The sequence below is a fragment of the Micromys minutus genome (genome assembly GCF_963924665.1).
Source record: "Micromys minutus genome assembly, chromosome: 14".
Classification (NCBI taxonomy): Eukaryota; Metazoa; Chordata; class Mammalia; order Rodentia; family Muridae; genus Micromys; species Micromys minutus.
This window is the reverse complement of record NC_137983.1, coordinates 47,583,513-47,609,559: the sequence shown is the minus strand read 5'-3', so window position 1 is coordinate 47,609,559 and position 26,047 is coordinate 47,583,513. Positions and strand designations below refer to the sequence as shown.

At 48.2% G+C, this 26,047-nt stretch overlaps 1 protein-coding gene and 1 long non-coding RNA gene across 7 annotated transcripts in view; one reads left to right on the top strand and one right to left on the bottom strand.

The window, feature by feature from the left end:
- MCPH1 (microcephalin 1) overlaps positions 1–26,047 on the top strand; it is a 189,839-nt gene that overhangs the window by 161,343 nt on the left and 2,449 nt on the right. For all 5 annotated transcript variants that reach the window (XM_080928880.1, XM_080928878.1, XM_080928879.1 and 2 more), the window contains one exon: positions 17,107–17,344. In XM_080928880.1, the coding sequence (XP_080785006.1) occupies positions 17,107–17,344 (238 nt within the window). The remainder of the gene's footprint in view (positions 1–17,106; positions 17,345–26,047) is intronic.
- The window catches only part of LOC308429859, a 33,424-nt gene continuing 19,090 nt past the window's right edge, over positions 11,714–26,047 (bottom strand). Inside the window, exons 2-4 of one of the 2 annotated variants that reach the window (XR_013975332.1) lie at positions 16,820–16,994; positions 12,770–13,069; positions 11,714–12,012 (exon numbers count right to left, since the gene is read on the bottom strand). This is a non-coding gene — a long non-coding RNA (uncharacterized lncRNA). The remainder of the gene's footprint in view (positions 12,013–12,769; positions 13,070–16,819; positions 16,995–26,047) is intronic. The other variant, XR_013975333.1, reaches the window with a different exon arrangement.

Sequence of the window (26,047 nt, the reverse complement as noted above, 5' to 3'; positions counted from 1 at the left end):
AAGACCCAGAGGTAGCAGGGCGGGACTTTGTTCCAGGCATGAGGGCACTTTCCTGTTGCTACTTGAGAGATTATTTCTCCGCAGGTGAGATGAGCCAATTTAAAGCAAATTAGATTACATTAAAGGCAGGTTTATGATGGGCAAGTTCACTGGCCCCCAGGTCTATGGCCAGGGAAGTCGCCTTGGGGAAATGGAGAGGGTGGGGCAAACATGAAGAGAGAAGTGGGGTAGAGAGAGGCACCAAATGTCCCATTTCTCTATAAGATATTACATAGAGTCCCTGGGGGAGTGGCTGGAAAGTTCAGGGTTAGGAGCAGGGTATGCCAGGTAGGGACTGGGGGATGCTGGGAGAACCTGGAGGCCAGGTCTGCTTTGGTTTGTAAAATGTGCACCTCAGTCCCTTGTCTGGGTCTAAAACCAAACATTGTTCTTCATGTATATCTCATTATATATGAGGATTGCTAACCTTTTGCTTTCTCTATGCCTGACTCTGTTTTTATTGGTCTTATAAATGTCTTAAAAAACAGACCCCATCACATTCCACCCGGCTGTTAAATTTGCTCTTTTTGGCAGGTTCGAGGTCATGCCAGACCAAAGTGGCATTGCAGAGCTTTTCAGAGTCTGCTCTCACCCCCTGCCAGTCACACCTCTTCTTTTTTTCTTCCCTTCTGTCCACATTAAACCAGCCTGCCCTCCCACAAACCACAGTTCCTTAGTCCCTGTCATGAACTTTGCATTGCCTGTCCCACTGTGCATGTGCAAGCCTGTCACATACACATGTACATATATGTCCATGCATGTACTCAGAATGTGTATGCCTGTTGTACTGAGATTCTCTGGAGAGAACCACTTCTACCATTTGGTGCCAAATTTGAAGCTTTATTAAATATTAAATACTGAACAAGGAATGGATGTTGGTCAGGACCACTCCCTGGAATTTCCCAACTGGGAAATGTATCTGAGTGGGTTATAAAGACAAACCCATAAGCTACCATACGTTCCCATAAGGCTTTTGATATAGTCCAAGAAGTACAACTCCGAGCATCCCAGGAGATTACATGGTCACTGGGTAGGTGGGGCTAACAGGTTAGTTCATTGTGTGTGTGTGTGTGTGTGTGTGTGTGTGTGTGTGTGTGTGTGTGTGTGTTATAGTATGTGCATAACAGATCTCACATACACACACCTTCTCTCTTTCTCTTCCCCCACCTATCCACAGGACAAGCTTCTCTAAAAAGCATTCCCTATACCCTCAAAAGAAGGATTTGAATATTTCACACAAATGTTGTGTGTTGCCATTGTATATGAAGATAACTGACCTGCCCTGACCCCGTTGGATGTTTCTGTGTGCCTCCTGCTAGGTTGTGGGCTCCTAAAAGCAGAGTTCATATATATATATTTTTTCCCTGTTCTTTTAAATTCCCTACATTATAGGTTGGGCACATCCTGCACTCTTTGAGTTAAATTTGAATCTGACAGGAGGTAGCAAGATTACAAACACTATGGTAATTTAAGATAATCAGAGTCCTTGCACAGAGTGACTAAAAACAGTTCTCACTTGGGGGACAGAGGAACTTAGAGGTGAAACACCAAAAGCCTTCTTCCTTATGTGTCTGACTCTGGAACAACCACCTCTAGTGAGAACATCCATAGCGACCGAGTGCTGGCAGATAAAGACAGACCTGATGGAGGTGGTCACCCAAGCACAGGTGCCCTGAGATGCTGAGCCACAGTAGTGGCCATAGAAACAGAAGGGAACTTGGTCTGGCACTAGGGAAGTCCAGGGACCTGGAGGAATGGCGCCAGCTCTGCCCTCCCACTCCAGCCCCAAAGTGGGAAGGCTCCTGCATTGCAGGTCATTTCCTCTCTCTAATGTGCAGTCAATTCCTGGTCAGCCTTTGTTGTTGGCTGGCTTGGTTTTGTTTTCCTCCTTGTTTACAACCTCCAGGTATTTGTAGACAGATCTTATCTCCTTCCCTCTTAGTCACCTCTTGGCCCAACTCTGTGTATTTTATTCTTTTAAACTCTGCTCCTAGCATGACCTCTCCACACTCTGTGAAGCGTGTTTGTTTTGTGTTTTCAGATGTTATTCTACTGGGACTATTTTAAGAGATGCAATAAACTAAATAAGACCTGGCCTAGATAAGAATGGTCTGTTTAAAAAAAGAAAGACAGGAAAAAAGAGAGAAAAAAGGGAAGGAAGAAGGAAAATTGAAATGTATTTGTACGATGTGTACAAATTTATATCTATAAACACATGTGTGTTGTGTATCTACATGTATACAAGTGTGTGTGTGTGTGTGTGTGTGTGTGTGTGTGTGTGTGTGTGTGCGCGCATGAGGTGTGTGTGGTGTGTGCCTAGCCAGTCTGCTATGTATACAATGTATCACTCCTGAGAGCTACATCCCACTTTTCCACTAAGCATTTCTGCAGCCTGAATTCTCCAGTCTCTCCAGGAATTGGCCCATACTAAATTGTATCACAAACAAGACTTTGATACCCATGGCTTGGCTGTAGAGCGTGTCTGTCCCCTTCTGTGAGGCTGTGGTACTGATAGACGTGGCTCATACATGTTCAGTGTTCAAATGGGCCGGCTCTGTTATGTCTTGGCTTCTTCACAGGCAGCCTCAGGGGTGGAGGTGGAGAGGGAACACAGGAGTGCAGTATCTAGGATGGGATGGTCTGTTTTACTTGAATGCTATTACTTCCTTTTGTGGGGATCATCACACACTGATACCTTTAATTAGTGTGTTTTAATGCCTGTGTATAGCCTCAGTTAAGCTAATTCTAAAAGTTAAAACACAAAGAAACAGACATGATACTTGAGAGTAATATTTCTGTTCTTCACCTGTATGTATGTAGCTAGTTCATTCCCTCAATAACTGTGACCTTTGCCAGAGACCCCAAGATTGGGCTTCTTAACTTTGCTGTTCCCCGCACACAAGGTACGGAGAGTCACTGGACCCTCACCTGATTCCTGCCACTCCCTTCTGTACCTCTAGGTGCAGCCAAATGTCCTCCCAAGGTGGTGTCAATTCTCTACCTTATTGTTCCAAAGAGTCCTGGCCCTGGCTCAGTTTGGGCTTCACCAGCATCCCGGACAGAGGCAGACACCAGGCCATTCAGACTGGCTCCAGAGCCCTCTTTGTGTAGGTTAAAATATAACAGAATATGATGTGACTGTCTGAATTCTCCACTGTGCACTACAGTCAAAGGTTTGACAGTTGTCAAGAGAAGCTCTTGAAATTAGCTGGGAACAAGCAAGTCGCTGGGTAGACAGCAAGAGACATGGTCATGAAGGAGACACCGAACCCAGCTGTTCAAACAGAATGAAAGTCAGAAAAGCATCCCATGGCCTGTTCACTTCCTTGGTGGAATGCTAGGGACTGGAGGAATGGGGTCACACCAGCAGTGTCGTGTGTATGCCTCTCCTTGTCACCCCGATGTCACTGTGTCTGTGTTCCTGCTCCCATGGCTGCTAGCCAGCAGAGATGCAGAGAGGACTGGACTCCTCTCACGGCCCCAGCTCTGGGTAGCTCTCAGACGTCTGAGCAGTGTTTATTCCTTCTTCCAGATGTTGCTGTCCAATTAGGATCCCTCCTCCCCCTCCTCTCATGCCCCTGGCTTTCAGCAGCTGGCAGCAGAGGCACTTTTACCCTGAGGGAGCATTTGGAAAGGCAGCAAATGAATTATGGAAATGAACTCCAGAGCAGCCCTGCACCATGTAGCACCATCTCCTCAGAAAGACAGCGGCCCTGCTGTGAATGGCTGGACAGATGCCACAGTGCTCTGCCCTACCCTGCAGAGCTTAGATTACGACCCAGGTGACCGTTGTGGCCACTGGCCTGCATCCCAGTTAAAATGTGAAAAAAAAAAAAAAATCACAGCAGGTCGCTTTTTCACTTTACAGATCTTTAAAGGTGTAGACACTGAGCAGTCCAGGAAGCTGAAGAAGCAGGAAGGATTGGGCCATGCCTCTCACTTCTCCCCAGACATGTCCTCAACACCTCAGTGGAAGGAACACCCTTTTCAGCACACAGGAGAATGAGGGCCCACCCCGGCTCATCATTAGCTCACACCTGCCTTAGCCACACTTCTGCCTGACTGTCCACACACACTAAAACTAAGCACCCATGTATCCTAATGCAATAGGAAGTCTCTCACGTCTCCACACAGCCCAGCATGCGTGTGCAGTAAGTGACCAGATCACTTCTGCACACTGATCAAAATAGAGACCAGACTAACCACTTAAAAGTCAGGTCCTGTTTGGTCCCAATAAAGCAAGCAGGGGCTGAGGCTCTTACAGGGGACAGAGGATTCACCCCCCAGTGAGGTTAGTCAGATCCCAAAGCAGGACCCTAACATCAACAGAGAGGACTGGCACACAGGCCTTCATGCCAGAAATGACATGTGGGGACTGAGCAGTCCTCCCCGACCGCTTGCCACAGGTCAGAGCCCCTGCTCAGGGCAGCAGGGCTGTCTAGGTGTTAGAGATAACCCAGAAAGCAGAAGCAGGAAAGGGTGAGGGACCCAGTGATTTACCAGGGTGGCTAACTCAGGCTCTTCTAGAAAGCACCTTTACCCTTTCTTGGAAGGTGATCCAGTGCAGCCATGCCTTCATAAGGTGCTCAGCATGACCCTCAGGCTCGCTGTGGAGCTATAAATAGACCTGTCCACAGTCAGTCAGCCTGGCTCTTCTGACGCCTCTTCGGTTATTCTAATCTGGGCCTTCGATGGCTGTAGAATCACATGGGAGACTTCAGTGAGGCCCACTGCGTAGGTCTTAGCTCCTTCGATTAAATAAGAAGGGCCAGGATGCAGTTGTCTTTGAAATCCCCTGGTTGACAAACTTCCTCTGCCTGAGCAGCCTACTCAGCTCAGCTGCAGAGCAATGTCTGATCTCACCCAGCAGATACTGCCTCCCTTGGTGTAGAGGGGCTGCAGCACATTTGTGAGACAGTTCAAATAGCCACGAGGAATGACGACCACTCTACAGAACCCTATAGGATAGCCTTGTCTAAACCTTTGCTCAGAACTCCTTCCTAACTTTGTGTGCTCCCAGGTCCACACGTGAGGGTAGGGTGTGCAAGGAGGTGTGTGTGTGTGTGTGTGTGTGTGTGTGTGTGTGTGTGTATGGACCTGGTCAGTCAGACTAGGCTGCTGGCCAGTGAGACTCAGGTCATCTCTCTGTCCCCTCTCCCTAGCAGTGGGCTTACAAGTGCAGGCTACTATTATTCAACACTTTCATGTAGATTCCAAACTAAGTCCATATGCTTGGGGGTAGGGGGAGCAAGTACTTAAACTGAGCCTTCTTCCCAATACCCAGAACCCCTGACTTCCTAATACCCTAGGTATGTGCCCTAGGCCTTTAATGGATCTACAAATCTATTACTGTTCACCAGATTCACCAGACAATTATTCATTTATTTCAATGCGAGAGGCACACATACCCCACACACAGTTTGCTTCTAGAGGTCAAAGGGCACCTTAGAGAAGCTGGTTCTCTCTGCACCATGTGGGTCCTGGAGATCAGATTTGGCAGCAAATGCCTTCACCCACTAAGCCATCTCAAAGGACATACCAGACAGTTCTTAACAGCTCAAATAAAGATTCTGGAAACCCAAAGAGTGATTTCCATATGTATTAAGATTTCCAAAAATGAGGATTTAACCACAAGGTGATGTAGAGACATAGAGCACAGAACAGTTCCCGTTGATAGTACTGAAGCAAATGGAGCCTCAGACCCCTGAAGGGGAGACCCTGGCCGGTTCCTGGGGTGGAATGGAAGCTGGCACAACTTGTCACAACACTTAGGGGACTATATTTCCAGGCCAGGCTATAGTGTGAGACTCTTAAAGAAAGGAAAGGAATAGAAAAGAAAAACTACCTAACGAGTTCAAATTCCGACACACTTCTTACAGTTGCCGAGCACTACGAGGCAGGAGAGGCAGATTTATGGCTTTTCGAGAGTTATTCGTCGACTCCCCAGACAGCCGTGTTCCCATCACTTATGTAGCTTTTAAAACTCAAACGACGCTTTAAAAACCCCAAGTCTGGCACACACCAAACTCTGACACTGACTGAGTAGCATTCAGTGGATGTCAGGGTGCTTCTGCCTCGGCCAACTCAGGCATCACCGTGGACAGCCACAAGTGCCTCTTGTACGTGGAACTTGGAAACTGTGCCAGCGACACCCCCCCCCCCCCCCCCGCACCGTATTGTGCCTTTTTCTCATAAGGCGGGGGTTTCAGTCAGTGCTGTGGGCGAGTAACAGCCCTTTTGTCTTCCTCCACGATATATAGACTCTGTTTACTGGGTGTTTTCTCAGCACAGTAATGCCACCCACACACCAGCAGGTAGCCCCAGCCTGACGCTGGGGCTTTTTAGTTCCCAACACTCCTCCTCTGTCCTCACCGCATACTATTTCTTAGTATGTTCTTTGGATTTTTTTTATCCCATCTTATTTCGAACTAAAGCCAAGGGAGATTATATAAACCATACTCTCTCAGACTCAGCAGCACGTGCTTGGCCTGGGCCATCGCTGCCAGGGACATTAAGACTCTCTAAATCATTTACACCATTGTTGCTGGCCTTCGTGCCTCCCCTCCCTGACATGCTCTCACCTCCCAGTCATCAGCCTGTTAAATGTCCCCGAGTCCAGTCCACTTAACCAGACACAGATGTTCAAGGCTGCGTTGCTACTGCGTTAGAGGCAGACTCTCCTCCCATCCCTCCCTGGAGCTCAGATTTCAGAACATAGCCTACGCTGCTGCACTGTGTAGTATCTGGAGTCTGAGTTGTTATCAGCTTATCACCTTGGGGATTCTTAATGGATCAACATCTGAATGTTACTTAAGTGCACACACGTACACTTTTGACTCATCTAGGGGCCATAATCTTCCTTCAGAGCAGTCTTGATATCAGCCAGTACATTATTACTCCTTCCGCCTTCAGAGCACTGAATCTAGTTGATCCATGACTTGCCTCACATTCTCACAGGATTCTCCTTGTTAGACAGACATCAGATGGGGAGGCTAGCAGGATTAAAGATGGCCTCCACAACTCTGGAAGGGCATCCTCTGCATCTTGGCATACAAAGTAAAACAGTCTCACAGCCTGAGTGCGAGGGAGCAAAGACATCGTTATGAATTATCCATTGTGTTTAAGTCCCAAATTAATAAGGTCAAGCTTAAAGTTTAACCTCGAAGTATGATGAATGTAGACCTGTTGGAAGATTTGGGTTGTGGATATCGAATAAAGGACTCAAATATCTCAAACACTGTCAAAAGGAACTCATGCTTAGAAAGACTATCACGCTTTCAGACCAGACGATGCTAATGGCTCCTGGTAGAGCAACCGTGTCTTCAAGGCACTATGCTATGTAACCAAGGCATGGGTTCTACTCACACAACTACTTACAGGCATAGTTGAGTGCCTCCTACCCCACTACCAATACACCACCTTGGTTTTATTAACTGTTAAATGTTAAGGGTAACCATCTTTTTACCTCCGGAAGTTTGTGACAGTTGGGCAGCTTGTTAAACCTAGGATGGTTTAACAAGTGCGCAGAGTGTGAATGTCACATGGGTGTAAATGGGTGGAAGACCTCGATGATAAGACCACTGTCATTTCTAGAGTGTCTGCATTTCCACTTCTCCATCCATCATGTCTGCCGAGCCAATGGCCAGCGTGAGAGCATTTGCAAAAGTAAAGAGTCAGGAGAGCTGAGCGCTCCACCGAAGGCCACACGGTGACAGCTGAGATTTAAGCCTGTGCCCTTCCTGGAGCCCAGGCCTACCCTCTTGTCACTCAAGCTTCTGAGGACAGAAGGGATGCTGAAGAGATAACAATGGGCATTCTTAAGGATTTCTCAATGGGGGCTTCTGGGTGGCCACAGGAAAGAAGATCAGATAAGAAACAAGGCAAATTCAACAAAAACCTGTCGTACACTGGCGACACGTTCTCCGGGCGTCTTTAGACGGGTGTGTCCAGCAGAAGATGAAGGTTTGGGCTGTATAAGTGAATGAGCAGCGTGTGCTAGCCTCACAAATCGGCCTTCTGTGGACACTACTTACACACGCGCACACGCGCACAGAGAGAGGCTGGAGTGGGTGTGGGGTGGGAAGTGCTGGCTTTATTTGGTGGTCCTACTCTGCCACATGCTGGGTGCAGCCTCTAGGGTGAGAGAAAAGACTCTAGAGGTGCCTAATCCCTGTGGGGGAGGAGGCTTGTTTTTATTCATTCTCTGACTTAGTGCCCTTCATGTCCCTAGGCCTGGAAATGCCTATCAGCAGACTACTTTAATCCCTTGGAGTAGAGCATTCTGTTCCAAATGTGGCAAGCTTTAAAAAAAAAAAAAAAGGTTTTCTTTGTCACTTTGACTACTTTTAAACTTGTGTGGTTGTGTTTATTTGCTAAATAATCTGTGGCAGTCATTAAATAATCATTTTACAGCTCAAAGCCTAGTGAGAAAATGTTGAGTCCTTACTGAAATTTGTGCATAAAGCCCAGGGCGCTGTACCCTCACCTGTGTGAACCCAGAACCTTTGGTGACACTCAGGAGCCTTTATTCTTGAGGCTGTTGCTTTCCTGGCCTTCCCACCATGCCCTTGGCAGCAGAACACCCTTCAGAAGCTTTCCTACTTCTTCTCTGCCCCATCTTCACTGTCCCATCTTCTCTGACCCACAGTCAAGCTGCCTGTCTGCTGGCTCCTGGCAGCTGAAGGGGAAGCGCTGACTGGCTCATGGCTCCCTACTGGGAAGTCTTTGCACTAGTGAGAAACCACTACCCTTCCAACAGAAGAAAGGTTTCAAGTTCACCTGCTTTGCTGTTGCCCGTGGGCCCATGTCAAGCCAGGACAAAACTGGTGTGAGTTTACATATCTTTTGGGGATAGTGGGGTGTATTGGCTCATTTACCCCAACTAAGACTATAAGACATGGATTTGATTTGATTTGATTTTTTTTTACTTTTGTAGTTCTTTCAAAAAATGCCTGGGAGCAATGTTTCAAATTAAAGACTTAAAACTTGTTTTAAGTGCCAGGTTAGAAATGATGGTGTCCTCTGGTCACTGTTGTCGCCTTTGCACAGATAAGCCAGAGCCCTGCTGCCCAGCTGTGAGCTGCCCCCAGAGCGTACCTGTGGCTCATGACCCCTTTGGTGCTAGAACAACCCTTTCACAGGGTCACCTAAGACCATCAGCAAACATAGATGTTTACACGGTGATCTATAACAGTAGCAAAATTATAGTTATGAAGTAGTAACAAAAATAATTTTACAGTCTGGAAGGAGAGGTCAAGACAACATGAGAAACAAAGGGTCACCGGAAAGATAGGAAGGTTGAGAACAACTGATCTAAACTCACAGCCTGCTTTCTGCTGTCCATGCATGTAACACAACAGCTCGCCTGGGCAGGGTCTCCCGAAGCAGCCCTCGCTGTGGACACCCCAGCACCCTGACACTCAGTCCAGTTCTGCCACACTGCTGAGCCTGGAGTGACAGACAGGCCAGCTCCCCCCTGTGACTCCTGACTGAGCAGCCGTAAGCCAGGGCATCCTAAATCTCTCCTAGGATTTGCTAAGCTGCTCTAGCAGCTGAGAAACAGTGGAACACCGAATTACATGTCAGCTTATTACAAACGCTTCTAGAGATCCAACTGAAGAGCCTAAAGAGGAGATGCCGCAGGCAAGGACAGAAAGCACAGGGCACAGGACAGTTCTCTGCCCTCTCTGCTGTGTCCGTCCACCTGGAACTCTATGGACCCACAGGCTGGAATCTGCAGAGCTGCGTCCTGTAGCCGGGATGATGGCCGACATCTGCAGCCTCCCCGTGAACACACCTGCATTGACAGGTTAGGATCACCATGGAAATGCTCGTGGTTAAGTTAAGTGGGGTGGAAAAACCCACCCTGACTGTGGCCAGGCTCTATCCCCTAAGCTTTGGCCCTGCTTTCAGCTCCCTGATTCCTGACTTGCACTCAAGTGTGAGCAGTTTGAACAGACTCCTGCCCCTACAGCCCTTCCCTCTGTGAATGGGAAGCCAGAAAAGACACTTCCATCTTAAGTGGCTTTCATGGGTATTTGTCACAATACCGAGGAAAGTCATTAGTACCTCTAAAGCTCCCCCTCCCCCACTGTCCCTCTGGAGGCAGCCTGATGAGCCAGGCTACTTCCCTGCCCCTGGCTGGAGAGAGCTCCCCTTCCTCCTCTCCTCACTGCCTGGGTTCTTTGCTGTTAATGTTCCCCAAGATCGGCTCCTCCTTTTCCCCATGTGGACCCTCGCCCTTCCCTGCCCATCCATCACCGCAGCCCATGCTTTGATGCCTCACTGCATCTTCCACGGCCGCCTCTCCTCATGGCCTGCACTGAGGTTGTCCCGAAAGTGGTATATTTTACTCCCCAAGCTAAAGTTGGAGCTTTCTTGAAATCAGATCCCAGGTTTCCCATATACCATACATCACAGTTACCCAAGAAACCCATTAAGTGCAAATGTAGCTGAGCATCCACAGCATGCCAGGTGTTGCTGGGCCTGCCGGGATCCACCACTGAGCATTATAGCCATTTCTTGCCTTTGGTTCCAGCAGAAGAAACGAGAAACAATCCCCCCCAAAATAAATGATCTGTTACATCAGAAGGTGCTGGAAGCTTTGAGAGAAGGAAAAGCAGACCAGGCTTAGGGAAGAGTGTGCTGGGAGCCCAGGGGCACCCTCTGCTTAGAGGGCAGGCCTTGCAGACAGAGAGCGGAGTGGACGGCACAGTCATCTAGGTGGGAAAGGGGTACAGTACAGGAGCTGACCTGGGATGGGAATGGCTGCCCGAGAGGCATGGGCAGTGAGTGCAGGTCCCTAGAGGTGAGAGCCCTGCTGCTGCCCACTGTGGGGGTTTCAGCCTTTGCTCTGGTGAAATGATGCACCAGGACAGCTTATGATTCTGAAATCCCTACCGTAGCAAGAAGAGCTGCCAGGAAGGGGGCTAGCAGGAAAGACACAGACTCAGTGGTATTGGTACAGGCCAGGAGGGCCCTAGGGTTGTGCTGGGCCTCGCTCAGCCCTGACAAAGGGCCTAAGCAGTGTTTTCATGGTGAAGCCAGTCAGACCCTGGACAGGTGGCATAGGTCATAAGGCAGGTAGTATAAGTCTGACTGTAGGATGTGGGCTGCAGCATCAGGAGGTGTGGGGTTCCCCTTAACTAAGATGGAAGGCTGCAGAGCCAGCAGATTCTGGGGAGCAAGAGGGAAAGTTGTGGTCAGGACAGAAAAGTGTATCAGACACACACACCCCCCCCCACACACACACACAAGGGAAATAGAGCAGAAGGCTGGCTGGGTCTGTACTGAAAGCAGAACCTGGCCATCAGCCGCATACAAAGGCCCCTCGAGGCTGGTTCCTAGGGGCCACTAAAGGGGAGCGGGACAAATGAGCATCATTGATACCATGGGCCATCAGACATTAAGCAGTTAGGACATAGAACCAGCAACTAGCAACAGAGGGGATACAGGTAGCATGAGAAAAACTGCTCTGGAGGAATGTGGGTACCACAGTCTACGCTGAGTGCTGGGAGGACTGCGGCTTGTGGTCTGCAATTCTGTGAAGGTGCCTGACTGGCAGGTGATGTCATGGATGTGCTGAGAGCACAGATCGGGAGGAGGTGTGGGAACGGAGATGCAAAGACTGAGAGGGGTTGAACGGAAAGTGCAAGTGAATGGAGAGACGGTTTTATTTGTGGGTGTGGGGTGATGAGGATGAGGGAAGAGACAGGGCAGTTCTTGGGTGGGCAAGTGGGAGTCAGCCATGCTCGGTGGGGACTATTAGCCTTCACTGGGAACAGTCCACACCCGCCACTGATAGGAAGGCAGATCAGTAGGGATGCTGAGTCCAAGAGTCTAATGCAGCGCCGGAGGCTGGACTACACACTGGGGTGGTGCGCAGAAAGGACGGGACGTGAGCTCTTTCTGCCATCAGGAGTTCTTGAGTGGCCGGCAGCTGAAAGTCACATAACCACAAGTCCAAGGTCAAGCCTGCAGGCAGTGTCAATGGAAAATAAAAAGCAATTTTGGTCTCCACATTTTACTCAACACCTGCAGTTCCTTCCCACTGGTGTTCAGCTTGGGGGAAGGAGGTGAGGACTGGAAACCTTCCACCCCAATGGATGACTCTTCCCGCAGCTGCCACACATGGCTCTTTCCCTGTCTTTCATGCCGACCTCCAGATTTGTACAAGCCAAGCAGACAACAGGACTAGGCCCAAGCAGAGTTGCTTGCTCATTCTGTCCTGAATCCTCCCCCCTTCCAAACTCACACCCTTCCCTTCTTCATTTCTTAGTAAAATCACGGCACTTTTTTCATGTTTGATGATCAACAAGGCCTTTCTGTCTGTCCTCGCGTATTCTTTCTACAGGACAATTCTCCTAACTTAAAGAGGTGATAACATAACCCGCTGCTCTCATGACTGGTTGTTGTTTTTGCTTTTGTTTGGTTTAGTTTGGTTTGGTTTGGATTTTGTTTGTTCTTTTTTGAGATAGTCTCACCCTATTGCCCAAGCTGGCCTGGAACTTGCTGTGTAATGAGTTTTTTGACAACTCCTTTACAGTCCTCTCGCTGGGCAGTCACGTTGACCTGGTGCCTGCTTACGTAGGCTCATCACGTGGTCACTTCCTAATGACTCTAAAAGAGTTATCTTTTCTCATTACCCACATGCGACCCCCCCCCTGCACACCCACACTCCAGTGACCCTGGGCTATGTGTTGGAATGTGCCAAGCTCTAGACCCCTGTCACCTGAAGTGCCCTGCCTTGTGCTTCCTGCTCCGTCTTTCCCACTCCCGGCTCTTCCCGGCCCTTCCTGGTCTTCCCAGGCTCCTCTCTCCCTTGAATGAAACGTCTTGCCGTCCTCACTTGAGAAACAAAGTGGGCCAACTTCCCTTCCCATTCTTGTGCTCTCAGAGTGTCGCCCGTCATTCTATGAAATGAGTGGCAGATGGAATGGTTGATTGATTAACCAATGAGCAGCATTCGAACGTCAGGTGAGGGTAGTTAGTGTCTGTTAGGCAAGACTCTGCAGAGGAAGAGTGCGCTGTCCTTGAAGGGAAAAAGAAATTGGGGCATGAAATGTGAGGCTAGACAGGCACAATCACACCCTTTAAATAACATGCAGAAAATTGACATTTCTCATATTCATTTCTGAGAGTGTGGCACAGCCATCCTCAGCAGAGAACCGAGAAGGTCAGGCTCCTTGGTGGAATCCTTGAGGAACATGCTCAATGGCCAGAGTGCATTTGAGAGAGTGTATTAGTACGCACACAACCCCAGCCCCAGGCTACAGGGATAAAGCAAGTCACTAAAGAAGGGAACCCTATGTGGACTCACAAGGCCTGACCCAAGAGGGAGTCACCAAGTAACCTGTCCTACATCCAAGTGAATATTCTAGAGACCCACCCCAGTGTACACGGAGCTGCATGACCAGCTCTTTACCAATTAGGGAGGTGCCAAATTCCCCATGTTGCAGATCTCGGATGGTGCCATCTGATTTCGTTTTCCACACTGCTCAGAAGAATCCCTGTGCAATTGTGATGCGGTGGAGGGCTTGTGTGGGGACTCAGGTGTGGCATTATCTCAACTAACCTGGTATGTGCCTGCCTCCTGGCTCCTGGTGAGAAGCAGAGTTGGGAAAGGACAGCACTGTGTGGCCCAAGCCCATTGCCCTGTGGCTGGTAAATGGTCTCAAGCATCCTCCTGGAGCTGCAGCCCCTTATACTGTTTGCCACAAGGGTTTGGTCACTGAGGATTTGGTCACCGAATGTGTGGCTCACCAGGGACCTGGATATTCCCTCAGCGAGCCACTCAGCAGGTGAGCTCTCACACCAAGTGAAATCCAGTGCCCTGGCCATAGTGACTGAACCATCAACCCCTGCCAGGTTTTGTTCTTGATCATGGATAAATAGCTGGGATTCCTTGGAGCTAGAAGCCTGGGGCATTCTGTTCCGCTCCAGCAGTAGTCTGCCGTGACTGACTTCTGGGTAAACAGATTTGAAGGGTCTGAGCTAAACTCTGGTGAATCAGTAGCCTCCCCGATGAGGGCAAACACACAACCAGAGGAATGGCGCTCTCTAAAGCGCAGCCAATGCCCAGGCTTTGGCCTCAGCTGGCACCACACTGTTGCTAACCCCCACCAGCAGCTTGGACTACATCCCTGGCCGTTGCTCCTTCACTTACATGCCCATAAGTACATAGAGATACAAGTAAAATGTCATTGCATCACCATCTGCAGAGAACATCGAGACTCTCCTGAAGACCTGGGGCTCACCCTCAGCACTTTGCCTGTCCTGTTTACTTTAGAGGCTGCTTGAGTGTCAGCAAACTCCATTTAATTGCTGTTTCTTCCAAGATCTTTTTACTGAGCATCTCTCTGTAACTAAGGCTGGGATAACAGGTGCACTTCAGCACACACATCCTTTATCCCTGGCATTTAGGGAGATGGTTCTGCAGAACTATGCTCTGTAACTTGCACGTGCCCTTCCTAGTCTGGCTCTGGCTCTGGTGGCCTCTGAGACACTTTGGGATTCCATGGTTGGTAAGACCTGCTGGCTATTCAAACACTGTCTGCTGACATGAGAGGAAATTGTGTGGGAGAGGACACATCAAGAAAGTTAAGTCCATGCCAATATTCCTAATCCATGTGTCTCCAGTCCTCCTGTGGCCGACTTCAGCATGACAGACTCATTCCCACTCAGTGTACAGGCTGGGACTTTTTTTTTTTTTTTTTTTTTTTTTTTTTTTTTTTTTTTTAGCTTTGCCTAAAAAGCTAGATGGGGTATCTGTAAGGGTTGGGATGCACAGGTTCCTGTCTTTACAGGTGATGTCGCAGTTTACTGGGGAAAAAGTCTGAGAACCTGGGAAGACTAATAAAGGCCCTGAGAAGCAGCCTGTTTCTAAGCCTTCCTCGCAGGAAGGACTTCACAGGAGCTTAGCAGCAAGCACTGTGCCAGTCATTACAGTTTCTGTGGCAATGAGCTTCTTGTACATGCATGTCCTAATTTTACTAAGGTGTGTGCAGAGGGTCTTAGTTCCTCTTCTCATTACTTTGACCAATACTTGAAGTCATTTAAAGGAGGAATGTTTGCTGTAGCTCACTGTTCAAGGGGACCACTCCATCATGGTGGGTATGACACAGCAGCAGGAGTGGGAGGCCTGCTGGTCACTTGCACAGCCACACAAGAAACAGAGAGTGAGCAGGAAGTGATGCCCAGCTATAACACCTCAGAGGCCACACCCAATGACCCACCTCTCCCAGCAAGGCTCCACTTCCTGAAGGTTCCACAACCTTCCCAAGCAGGTCTGCTCCTGACCATGCTAATAAAAGTATCATTGGTACAGAAGAGGCCTGCTGCCAGTTGCCAGTCAGGGGCACACTGCTGATACCCAGTATTATAAAACTCAATGGGAAGGAAGAGAAAAGAAAATGGATGACGGAGTTGAAGTTGGCCCTCCTGACAGTGATGCTTCATTTTCACAGCTGGGCCCTCCTTTTCCATTAGAGCTGGATGTGCTCATGCTTACATAATCCCAGCACTCAGGAGATAGAAACGAGAGGCAGAGAGTTGGGGGCCAGCGGGAATATGAAAAGAGTTCCAGGCCTCTAACTGACACAGCAAGGCCTGTCTCTGAAACAAAACACACCACCACTGTAGTGAGCAAAGTGAGTGGAAAACCATCTGAAGTGTCAGCTAAGCAACTTACTGTCCACCGCATGCAGGGTCGTTCACCCTCTGAACAGAGACCCAGCACGGATTCACTCTTTTTAAAAGAGTTTCTTCCCCTTCTACTTGACATCGAAGCCCCTAATCTCCCTAAGCTATTGATCCCAGATATTGGAGAAACAGACTGGCTAAAATATTCAAAATATGTAACTCCCAACAGCTCCTAGATTATTTCTACTTAAAAAAAAAAAAAAAACTTTGCCAATCCGTTATTAGTAAAGTGTATTTAAAAATAATATGCCTTGCCATTGTCCTTGGGTCAACCAGATGGCACAACAACTGTCTCAGGCAACAGGGGATTTCTGACGCATTTGTCTGTTTCTCAAATGCTTCCCACCATCTGGTACCCTTGTTCTCAAATGCTGTCTAAAGAACCCTTCGGAACATGATCAGAATGACCCCTCCAAACATCTTCTAGGATACCCCTGTCAGGACACATGCTCTCTCTGAGGGATGGGAACTCTCTTTCCATCTCTTTGCCTTCTTCTCACCTGGTATTATCTGAAGCAGTCCTAGAGTCTGTTAGTCACTTGAGAAAGAGCCCTGGAGCCCCCTGAGTTGAGTGATGGGTGGCAAGGTCAGCACTAGGAGTAGATATTCCCCTTCACCAACACAGTCCGAGTTACTTAAACAGTGCTCGGAGATGTACTTAGTCTGTTTATCAGTTGGTTAATCTTCAATACTTATAAAATTTGCCGAAGAATGGATTACTCTTGTGGTTTGGATATAAAGTGGGATCCCACAGCCTAGTATTGAGGCCTCAGTCTCCAGCTAGCTATGCTGTTTGAGAAGTGATTAGACGGGGAAGGTGGTAACCTCATGTCGAATTAATTCATGCATGGGTTCATGGCTGAATGGGCTGTTAGGAGGTAGGGACTCGCTGGAGGGAACTGGTCACTGGAGTAGGCCTTTTTCCCAGCCCTTGTCCTGCAGTCTGTTTCCCAGAAACCGTGCCTAGAACAGCAACCCTGGGCTGACACCTCTGACACCATGAGCCAAGAGAAAGCTCTGGTTGTGTTTGACTCATTTATGTTGTCATACTGACAGGAACTGACTAGTGCAGTAGCCTTACCTTGAGTCTGAATTTTGAAAAGAGATGGCTGGAGAGATGGCCCAGCGGTTAAGAGCACTGACTGCTCTTCCAGAGGTCCTGAGTCCAAATCCCAGCAACCACATAGTGGCTCACAATCATCTGTAATGAGATCTGGTGCCCTCTTCTGGTGTGTCTGAAGACAGCTACAGTGTACCTATATTTAATAAATAAATAGATGTTCAAATAAAGAAAGAGAAGTGAGCTTCACTGTTGACCTGACCAGAAGTGAGTTCTACCCCCACTGACTTCCTTCCATCTACCCACAGATCTGCAGACTTGAACGCCATTCATCTATCCAGCAGTACCAAGGAACCCTCTTTGCCAATCAGCCGAAGATGTTCATTGCACCAGCCAGCAGCCCTCCCAGAGCCAAACTGTGTGAACTGGTACTCCTGTGCGGTGGCCAAGTCAGCCCAGCCCCTCAGCTGGCCAGCCTCATCATTGGTCCCTACCAGGGCAAGAAGGAAGCAAGGACCCAGTACCTGTCAGAGAAATGGGTCTTAGGTAGGAACTCAGAGGGTGGAATACACAAAGGAGGGGTAGGGGAGGGGCCTGCAGGTCACATGGCTCTCAGGAGCTCGAGGAGACACTGCCTCGTGGTTCTGGTCCTAAGGACAGGACTCGGGAGAGATAGATGGTCCCCATGTGGCCTGGACCTGAGAGTAGTAGCTCATCCTCCAGGTATCTTCTCCAACAGTCATGGACACACTTGCCCCTTATTGCTGGCTGAAGAGGTTCAGGAGGAGAGGGTATTGCAGCTGGCTTTAACCCTCCTAGAGTGTTTAGGAAACCTCCTCATTCAGACCAGGGTACACTGCAGGCTTGGGTTCTTCAGGCACCAGTGCCATGTACTACCCAAGATTCCCAGGGAGGAAGATACTAAACTAGACACCTGGCCCTTGGAAGCTATCCGTATGCATGATGATGATGATGATGATGGGGGGCTTCACCAGCTGTTCCACTTGGAGGACCACACAACTCTTGAATGGCCATAAAGCCAGGAGTCTGCATTCTCAGGGGTGTGCTCCTGTTCTTCCTCTTCCTCCTCCTCCACTTCCTCCTCTTCCACTTCCTCTGCCTCCCCTCCTCCTTTCCCTCTCTTCTTCTCTCTTGTCTTCCTGTTCCTTTCCCCTTTTTATGCTAGGCTCAACACCCCACAACAATGGACTCATTCCAGACAGGATGATCTCTGGGCTCCGCTCTAAGGATACATTTTAAATCTTCATCCCTAAGATTTTGACGGATATATTGGTTCTGTAGGATCAAGTCCTGCAGACCAGGCAGTTGAAATAGTCATCTTCTCGCCATTAAGGAATCTGGAAGGCCAAGGGCAAAGCAGGATCAGGCAGATCTTCTATGGACTTCCCCCTGAACTTGTCGGCAGCATTCCTTCCCTGTGTGGCTCCCTTTTTTGAGTCCACACTTCCTCCTTAAGTGAGGACTGGTTCAACCTTATCTGGGTCCTGTCTCCAAAGACATCCATTTCTAAAGTGCTAGGGACTGGGGACTGGACATAGGAATTGTAGGAGGACTCAGCTCTACCCTAACAGCACGTCACCCTATGCGCAGGTTCTTCAGTGCCATCTCCCCAGTGTCTGCTTCACCCCTCAGCCTTCCCTCTCCCATTGCCCCCTGTGCTGAGACTCCATCTCCTCCCCTGTCCTCCTGCTCCCTTCCCTAGTCCTTTCCTCGCTCTGCCTGTCCCAGTTTTCCGGTTCTTCCTTTTCTCTTTCCTTCCAGTGCTCTCCTGAGGCTGAGGTCCCTGCTGGATCCTTTAGAACTACCCCACACACTCCGTGTCTCCTTCTCTCTCCCTCTTTCTCTCCCTCTCTCCCTCCTAGCTTCCCCTTCCTCCGGGGTTTCTTATTCATTCCCGCTTCCCCGCCTCACCCCCATCTCTAAATCCTAAAGTCCTGGCTTCTCTCACTCTCCTTTTGACATTCTCCTTGAATAGATAAATGGATGACCTTGTTTTCCAAAGTTACATTCACACAAAAACTCATACATTTTATGAGTATCTTCTAAATGATTGATGATTGACCCTGTACATTTTCAAACAAGGCGATCAAAAGTACTTTGTACTATCTGCTACATCGCAGATTGTCTTTGCATAGAAAGTATTTAAAAAACAAAACACAAAACAAAACTACCCTTTAGCTCCGTCACAAAGCCAAGCCGCTGTTTATTTTCTGAATGCCAAGAATAGAACCTTCGGACATCCCATGTTCCGAAGCCAGGCTCTTGTTTGGTTTCTTGGAAAAGTGGAGGGAATTGACGAACGCTGCAGACCAGAACTGAGCTTTGAAAACTGTCCATGCACGACTGGTACAGCAGTTCAAAACAACAGCTCATAGTTCTAGAGTTCGGGAACTGTGGATGCCGGGGGGCGGAGGGCAGCCCGAGCCTGCGTTCCTGCCGTTTCCAGGCTGGGTGGCTGACAGCCTTCCTGTTGCTCCAGCGTCCTGTGCAGTCCCTGTCTCAGGCAGGCAGAGTTCTTCCGGTTGTTTTGCTGGTTGGCTCTGGCTGGGATTTTAGGGGATGATGATCTACCTGCTGTGTCTACCCTAGGCCTCCTCAACATTCTCTGCATGCCAGGGCTGCCTCAGAGACCCCAGTCTGTGTTTCTTTCCTCCCCCTAATTGACATCCGGTTGCTGACCTGTCATTGATTACACCAGCTGCTATGCCCTTGGCAGTATCCGGGCATTGTGTGTGCTCCAGGCCTGCCTGTGTAAGATGAGTCCCCATGGCTTCTGGGTACCTCCCTAACACACCAAGTCTTCCAGCTTGAGCTATGTCTCTTTCAAACATCAGTTAACTCAGTTAATTCTCTTTCTGAGTTGAATTATGACCGAGCCGCTCCTGTAGTGCGCACAGAGCAAAGGTATTGCCTCCACACCTGTCCGTCAAACACAGATTGACAAGCACAGCACAGTCCTCTGCTGGGTGTCCCACCAGGCTCCGCACTGGCTTGGTCTTTTCCTATTCACCTTGTACAGTGGCCAAAGGAGACCCAAGAGGGTGTGGCATGGTATATGCTGTGGTTGTCTGTGACATGGTATGTGCTGTGGTTGACCTTCCTAGGATTTCTGGGTGACAGCATCCCCGCATGCATAAACATATCACCCCAGTGCCATGACAAAGTGACCATGTGTCCTTCGAACACTCATATTCCCCAAACTAATATTACTATAAGCATTTCTCTAGAAAACATTTTATTTTCAGGCCAGTGAATTAGGCTTAGTTATGGAATGCTTGCCCACCTGTGCAGGATCCTAGAGTCATTCTGCAGAGGGAAAGGAAGAGGGAGAAGAAGAGGAAGGAAGGAAATATTGCATCCTCAAAACATACTAAGAGAGGCTAAAAATATAGCTTCATGTTAGTGTACTTGCCTAAGCATGTATGAAGAAGCCTCAATCCCATCCTAAAATAAATGAGTGAATTTTTTTTAAAGGAGAAGAAAATACACTAAGATTAACAGAAACATTAAGGCCTGGATTTGAGAGGAAAATTATTTTGTGATAAGCTGTAAGAGACAATATTTGTTAGTATTTATTAATTAAATTTATTCAAACTGAACTAGGCAGTGTGAGTTTGAGCCTGAGAACTTGGGAGCAGTTTGGATTAAACATTTAAAAGTGTTAAATAGACATCTAAAATGAAAACACCAGGGCTCGGTGGTGCATTTGATTGATCCGTAGTTTCATGTCTAGTCTTACAGTCTTTAAGTTTTGTGTGAAGCTGCTGAGAAGTGCCTCAGAGAAAGTGAGAAATTCCTTAGAACTTCTCAGAGCCTCTTTTCTGGCATTGAGTTAGCTCTTCGCATCCTGCCTTCCCGGCCATTGTGTGTTACTGACATAGGACATGAGCAGTCGCAGAATGTCACCCTGTGGAATTGGCATTCAATCCTTGCCTTGTGAGACACCACACTGCCTTCCTTACAAGGCATCCCTGGTCCCCATTCACTCCCTAGAGCCCCCTTTCCCTGAAAGAGCACAGCTCTCCGGCCAGCATTCTCCGTGAATCACTCAAGCTGGAGGAGAAATGGGGATATTTTGAGCAGGAACACCCTTGTGGGCACTTGAATAAACACGAAAATCAACAAGAAAACAAGCCTCAAATTCCCGGTAGCAAGAACCAGGTACTACCTGTCCCAGTGTTGGTAATATGGGTGTGACCCAAAACTGTTTTCCAGTTGCCGGGTTCTCCCCGACACTCCCATGTCACATCGAAAAAGTCGCAGGGTCTGGGGACCTGGCCTGGTGAGGACTGACCGGCGGAGCTGCCAGGCAGCATGGCTCAGTGCTGTACTCATTCTTGGTCACGCCGTTCCCCCACTTTGATGTTATCAATTAATATGGGTTTGGCCTTTCTCGTGAGACTGATTCAGTCCCAGCCTCCCCTTAATTGCCTGGGCTACAGTCAAGAGATAAGACCTGCATTTATGCTATTGCGGGGAGATAGCGTAATGTTCTCCACAGAGCTGCCAGAAAAAAAAAAGTTTAGCCTTGACATGACTTCCGCATAACATACAAAGAACATTTTACTTAACTGTTTCCCCGAATGAGAACTTTCAGGATAAAAGGTTCCTGATAGTTTCTGGGCCTTCCCAGGTTGGCCTGAGATAATTCATTGTGCTCCCCATTGGCTCACCAGCTAAGTGCATACCTGTGGTTTTCCATGGAACCACAGCTACTCTGAGACCATGGACCTTGGGCATTCATAATCATACAGACACATGAGGCTCGGTCAAGCGCACCTTGTCTCCTATTCCCATAGCACAGATAAGAACTAGTCACGTAAGGCTGAGAGTTCAGAAGAAAGCCCAGAAAACTGGGAGGCCTGTCTGCCCCTTGGCCTACCCTTCTCTTCCTAGGTAGACGTTCTCAGCAGCTCATCACACACTGAGGGAAAGTAACTACCAGAATACATGTGATTGAAAACTGAATAGTAGAATCTGTAATTCTAACATCTAAAGACCATGTGTGCGCCAACATACCATTGAAAGGATTCTGTAAACCGACTGCTAAAGAGGTGTTTTAGCCTGGGTTAGGGAAAGATACGGAAAGAATGGACTTGGGAAATGTCCCCGAGCTCTCCCAGTTGTTCTTGAATTGTCCTGGCCAGTCAGGCTACACTTGTTCAACTCAAGTCTGATCCTTCAGCCTCCCTTGGCACAAAAGACCACCTCAGAACAAAAAAGTCATCCCCGACTCGGCTCAGGGCAGAAAGACTGTGAGCTTGATAGTGTTTTATATCCCTGAGGAGAAATGTATGTGCTGGTCACAATGGCCATCAGCGGTTTTGTGGTGTAATGGACAGTTAAGATTAGAGGCTCACCAAACCCTGCAGCAGCCCCACTCTTAGGCAAGGCCCCCAGTGTGTAACAGCTGCCCCATGGCTCCCAGCATCTAAAAGGAAGTTAACAAACATAAAAGGGACTTCAAAGCTCGACCTCCTAATGGCACCTTACTGATCACTTAGCCTGTCTGTGCTCACTGGCTTGGTTAATTGATGCTCTTGCTTATGGCTAGAAGGTAGTTCTCATGTGACTTGAGAGTACCTGATGCTTTGGCCCCTTTTCTGTTGTTGTTGCCTGTTAGACTTTAAAGTTAAACACCCTGGAACCTCAAGGGATGAAGGCTCAAGTGTTTGTGGTAATGCCTGCAGGAAACTCAGAATGTGACTGAATTTGTAGATTAGCCTTTGAAAGAGAGCAAAAGGTTAAGCACTCATAAAGTAGGATGTTAATCCAACTGGATGGTTTCTCTTCTAAGAAAAGGAAGTACATGCATAGGGAAAAGACATCGGATGGATGCAGGGAGCCAAAGCATCAGCCAGCCAAGGACAGAGACCACAAGAGAGACACTTGACCTCACACATCAATGCAGAGAGCTCTAAGAAAGTAGACGAATTCTGTTTGCCCTACCTGGGGTCCTCTCTGATAGAGGCCTGAGCCACTACAGTTCACAGAGTCCTGAGGTTCCCTGAGGAAATCAGAAGCCCATCCCAGCCACCCGATTTCCAGTTAGGAATTTTCTTTCAATAATAAGATTGCAAACTGGTAGATTTCAAATTGTATAGTGCAGAATCCGGTGTGTTCTGCAAACAGGACTGAGGTGCAAAAGGCAATAAATAAGCCTCCCTCCCCTAGCTTCCCAGCAGAGAGAGCAGTAGTTGGATGGAATTGTGCTATTTTAAATTGTGCTTTAATCAGCCAAGTTTTTTGTAAACATCAGTGCTTGAAAATGAGTGACTACAATATAATCCTGCTGTACAAAAGGAGGAGAAAATGGTAGCGCCACAGCCAGATGCCCACAGTCCAAATCAGAGACTGTGTCCATGAGGGTGGATAATACTGAAGCCAGGCCATCCAAATAGTAAATAAAGCAGGCAATGAACAGTACTGCAAAGGGACCTAGAGTCAACTGCACACAGTAGGGTTTCACAGTAGGGATGTTTGAAAGTCGAGGCAATAGGATGGGTACTTCTTGCTGGTAAATTTGGAAATGAGATGTGGAAACCGAATCAGGGTACAGAAAATATAAACAAACTAAGCATCACAGAAAGTGAAAAGAAGCCAGGAAAGCATCTCTCACCATCCACCAAACTGCTGCAAGAGCATGGGGCCACGCCCACCATCAGAGCCCTGGACCCATACTCCAGGGGTCCATCCATCACAGAAATGATAGAAGGGGAGAAAGACCTATCTGACCATTGTGGGAGATCTACACAGCCCGTAAAGGTTTACAGCAGCCAGAATATGCCCCCTCAAGGAAGCTTGACTTCAGAATGGCAGGAAGCCTTGTGCATGGCGTAGGGGACTAGAGCCCTACCACCTCACAGGAGGAAGATGCTGCAAGAGGGCTCCCCGCCACCATCACACAGACCATGGAGAGTGGACAGGAAATGGAGTGGGCATGCCATCAGCCCTGAGAGGAGGCAGTGGAATGGGAGTGTGTCACAACGGACATCTACAAAGAGTGCATAAAACTCTGTGACTCAAAGGGTAATAGTAAGAAACCACTGGGGAAGCGTGAATCAGAACCCCATGTCCATTATGATGAGCACTGCCCCCCAAAAAAAGTGTTGAAGAAAATGTGGGCAATTAGAGCCTTGTATGCTGCTAAGGGAAATACGCTATATCGAGTAACCATTGACCAGGCAGCTCATGCTGGGCACATTTACCCTGCCCCAAGTGTGAATGACAAGTGTGAATGAGGATGCATATGTCCATAATGACAACAGTGTCATTCACCATGGTGAAAGATGGAAGCAACCCAAGTGTCAGTCGACAGATGACAATAGAGCAAACACAGTGTGTCCGCACGGTGTCCGCACGGTGTACTGTCTCCCGCCTGCAAAAGGAGATCCTGGTACCCGCTCCACACGCTGGAGACATCATGGCCAGTGCAATTAGCCAAGCACATGATGTCTCGGGACAGACAAAGTTACAGAGACAGAACATGTGACCAGGGTTTCCTGAAGCAATGGCAGGGAGCACAAAATTGGGAAGTTACTGTTTAGTGGATACAGAGATTTGGTTTGGGATCCTGAGAAAGTTCTGGAAATTCATACGAGCTGATAGTTTCACAGTACTGTGAACGTACTTTTACTGAAACATGCAGTGGAAACAGCTAAAATGGTAAATTTATAGTTTGTATATCTTATAAAATGGCATCTTTTATAGTTTTAGTACTGGGATTTACCAAAAATAACAAATTATTGCAGAACTAAACAAAGAGGGAAGCCATGCACCCCATTTTTCAAGATCTTAATGTAATCGTTCATCCTGTCAACATGGATATCAAAAGTCTAAAGTGAGACATTGGTGAATCAAATTTAGTAGTTTGCTAAAAATAAAGTGTCTGTAACCAAGCATCAGGCTAAGAATATGGCAATAATGAGTGTCAGGCTTGGTCTCCATCTGTCACTTTTTCCTGTAGTGGTAAAAACCATGAGAGACAGTTGAGCATCCACTCATGGCAAACATGCCTCGAGAACCAGAAGGACCTCCTTACCTGCCCATGTTACGTGCTCAGAAGTGGCTATGGTAAACTATTTAATAGCGTAAGCTTCAAGGTGCTGACAAGAAGCACAGCAATGCCACTGTCCTTTTCAGCCGTGTTTGATGAGGGGATGCGCAGGCCATTGGGGCAGGGCTGACCTGGGCTGGTGGCCCTGGGCACTGAAGAAAGCAGGCTCAGTAAACCACAGAAAGCAAGCCAATAAGCAGCACCCCTCCATGGTTCCAGTCACTCACGTTTGAGTTCCTGTCCTGGCTTCGTTCGTGCGTGAACGGTGATGTGGAAGTGTGAGCCAGATAAACCCTTTCCTTCCCGTGGAGCTTTAGTTATGGTGTTCCATCACCCTAAGACAGGGCCGTCCATAACCTGAGCCTCTATTATTGAGGGGTGAAGCTCTTGCCAGGAACTCCCCCCAGAGTGATACTCATTCCTCAGTGAAGTATCTGGGGTGCCTAACTGAATGAGTCTGTGAGTGTGGCCTCTGAACTTTCTTCTAGGCCTTTGAAGAGCAAAGAAAAGGCCTCATCCACTGTACTCTTGATTTGGCACAGGTTATCCACCGCTAGCTACCAAGTTTTAGTTAAATATAGAGATTTGTCCTCCATACCATAAAACATTAGTGTTGGCAGTATGTTGGTCCCATATACCAACCATGAGACCACACAGAAGTGTGGTTAGAAAACAGTGGCTTGCCCTAGATTGATGCCAAGTCCTGTTAGAGAACATGGAGGGCTGGGATTCAGTCTTTGTTTTAAGAGTGAAAGAAGTAAGGAGGGCTGGAATGAGACAGAGGGAGAGGGAAGGCTTTTGCCTCAATTTCAAGGACATCCCTGCATCTTTCCTGCTGAATTCTTAGCCGTGCAGTTGGAATCCTAGCAGTTGGGAGGAGGAAGCAGGAGGACCGGTAGCTTGCGTACACTCTGGGCTATATGAACGCCTGCCTCAAAAAGCTGAAGATTAATAATGGTAATAATGGCTGCTTTTTCTTCTTGCCTGGGGCAGTGCTGGGTCTGCAGTTTACTCGCTGTGTGACAAGACTGGAGAAAGACCATGTCATTTGTCTGACTTGTCTGACTTGTGGGTTTCAGTGACAAGCAGTGTCTCCTTTCACTCAGCTCCTATGCAGGGTCGTGTTTGTTCTGTACAAACCTCATTGGGCCTCAGTGCTCTACTTACAAGTC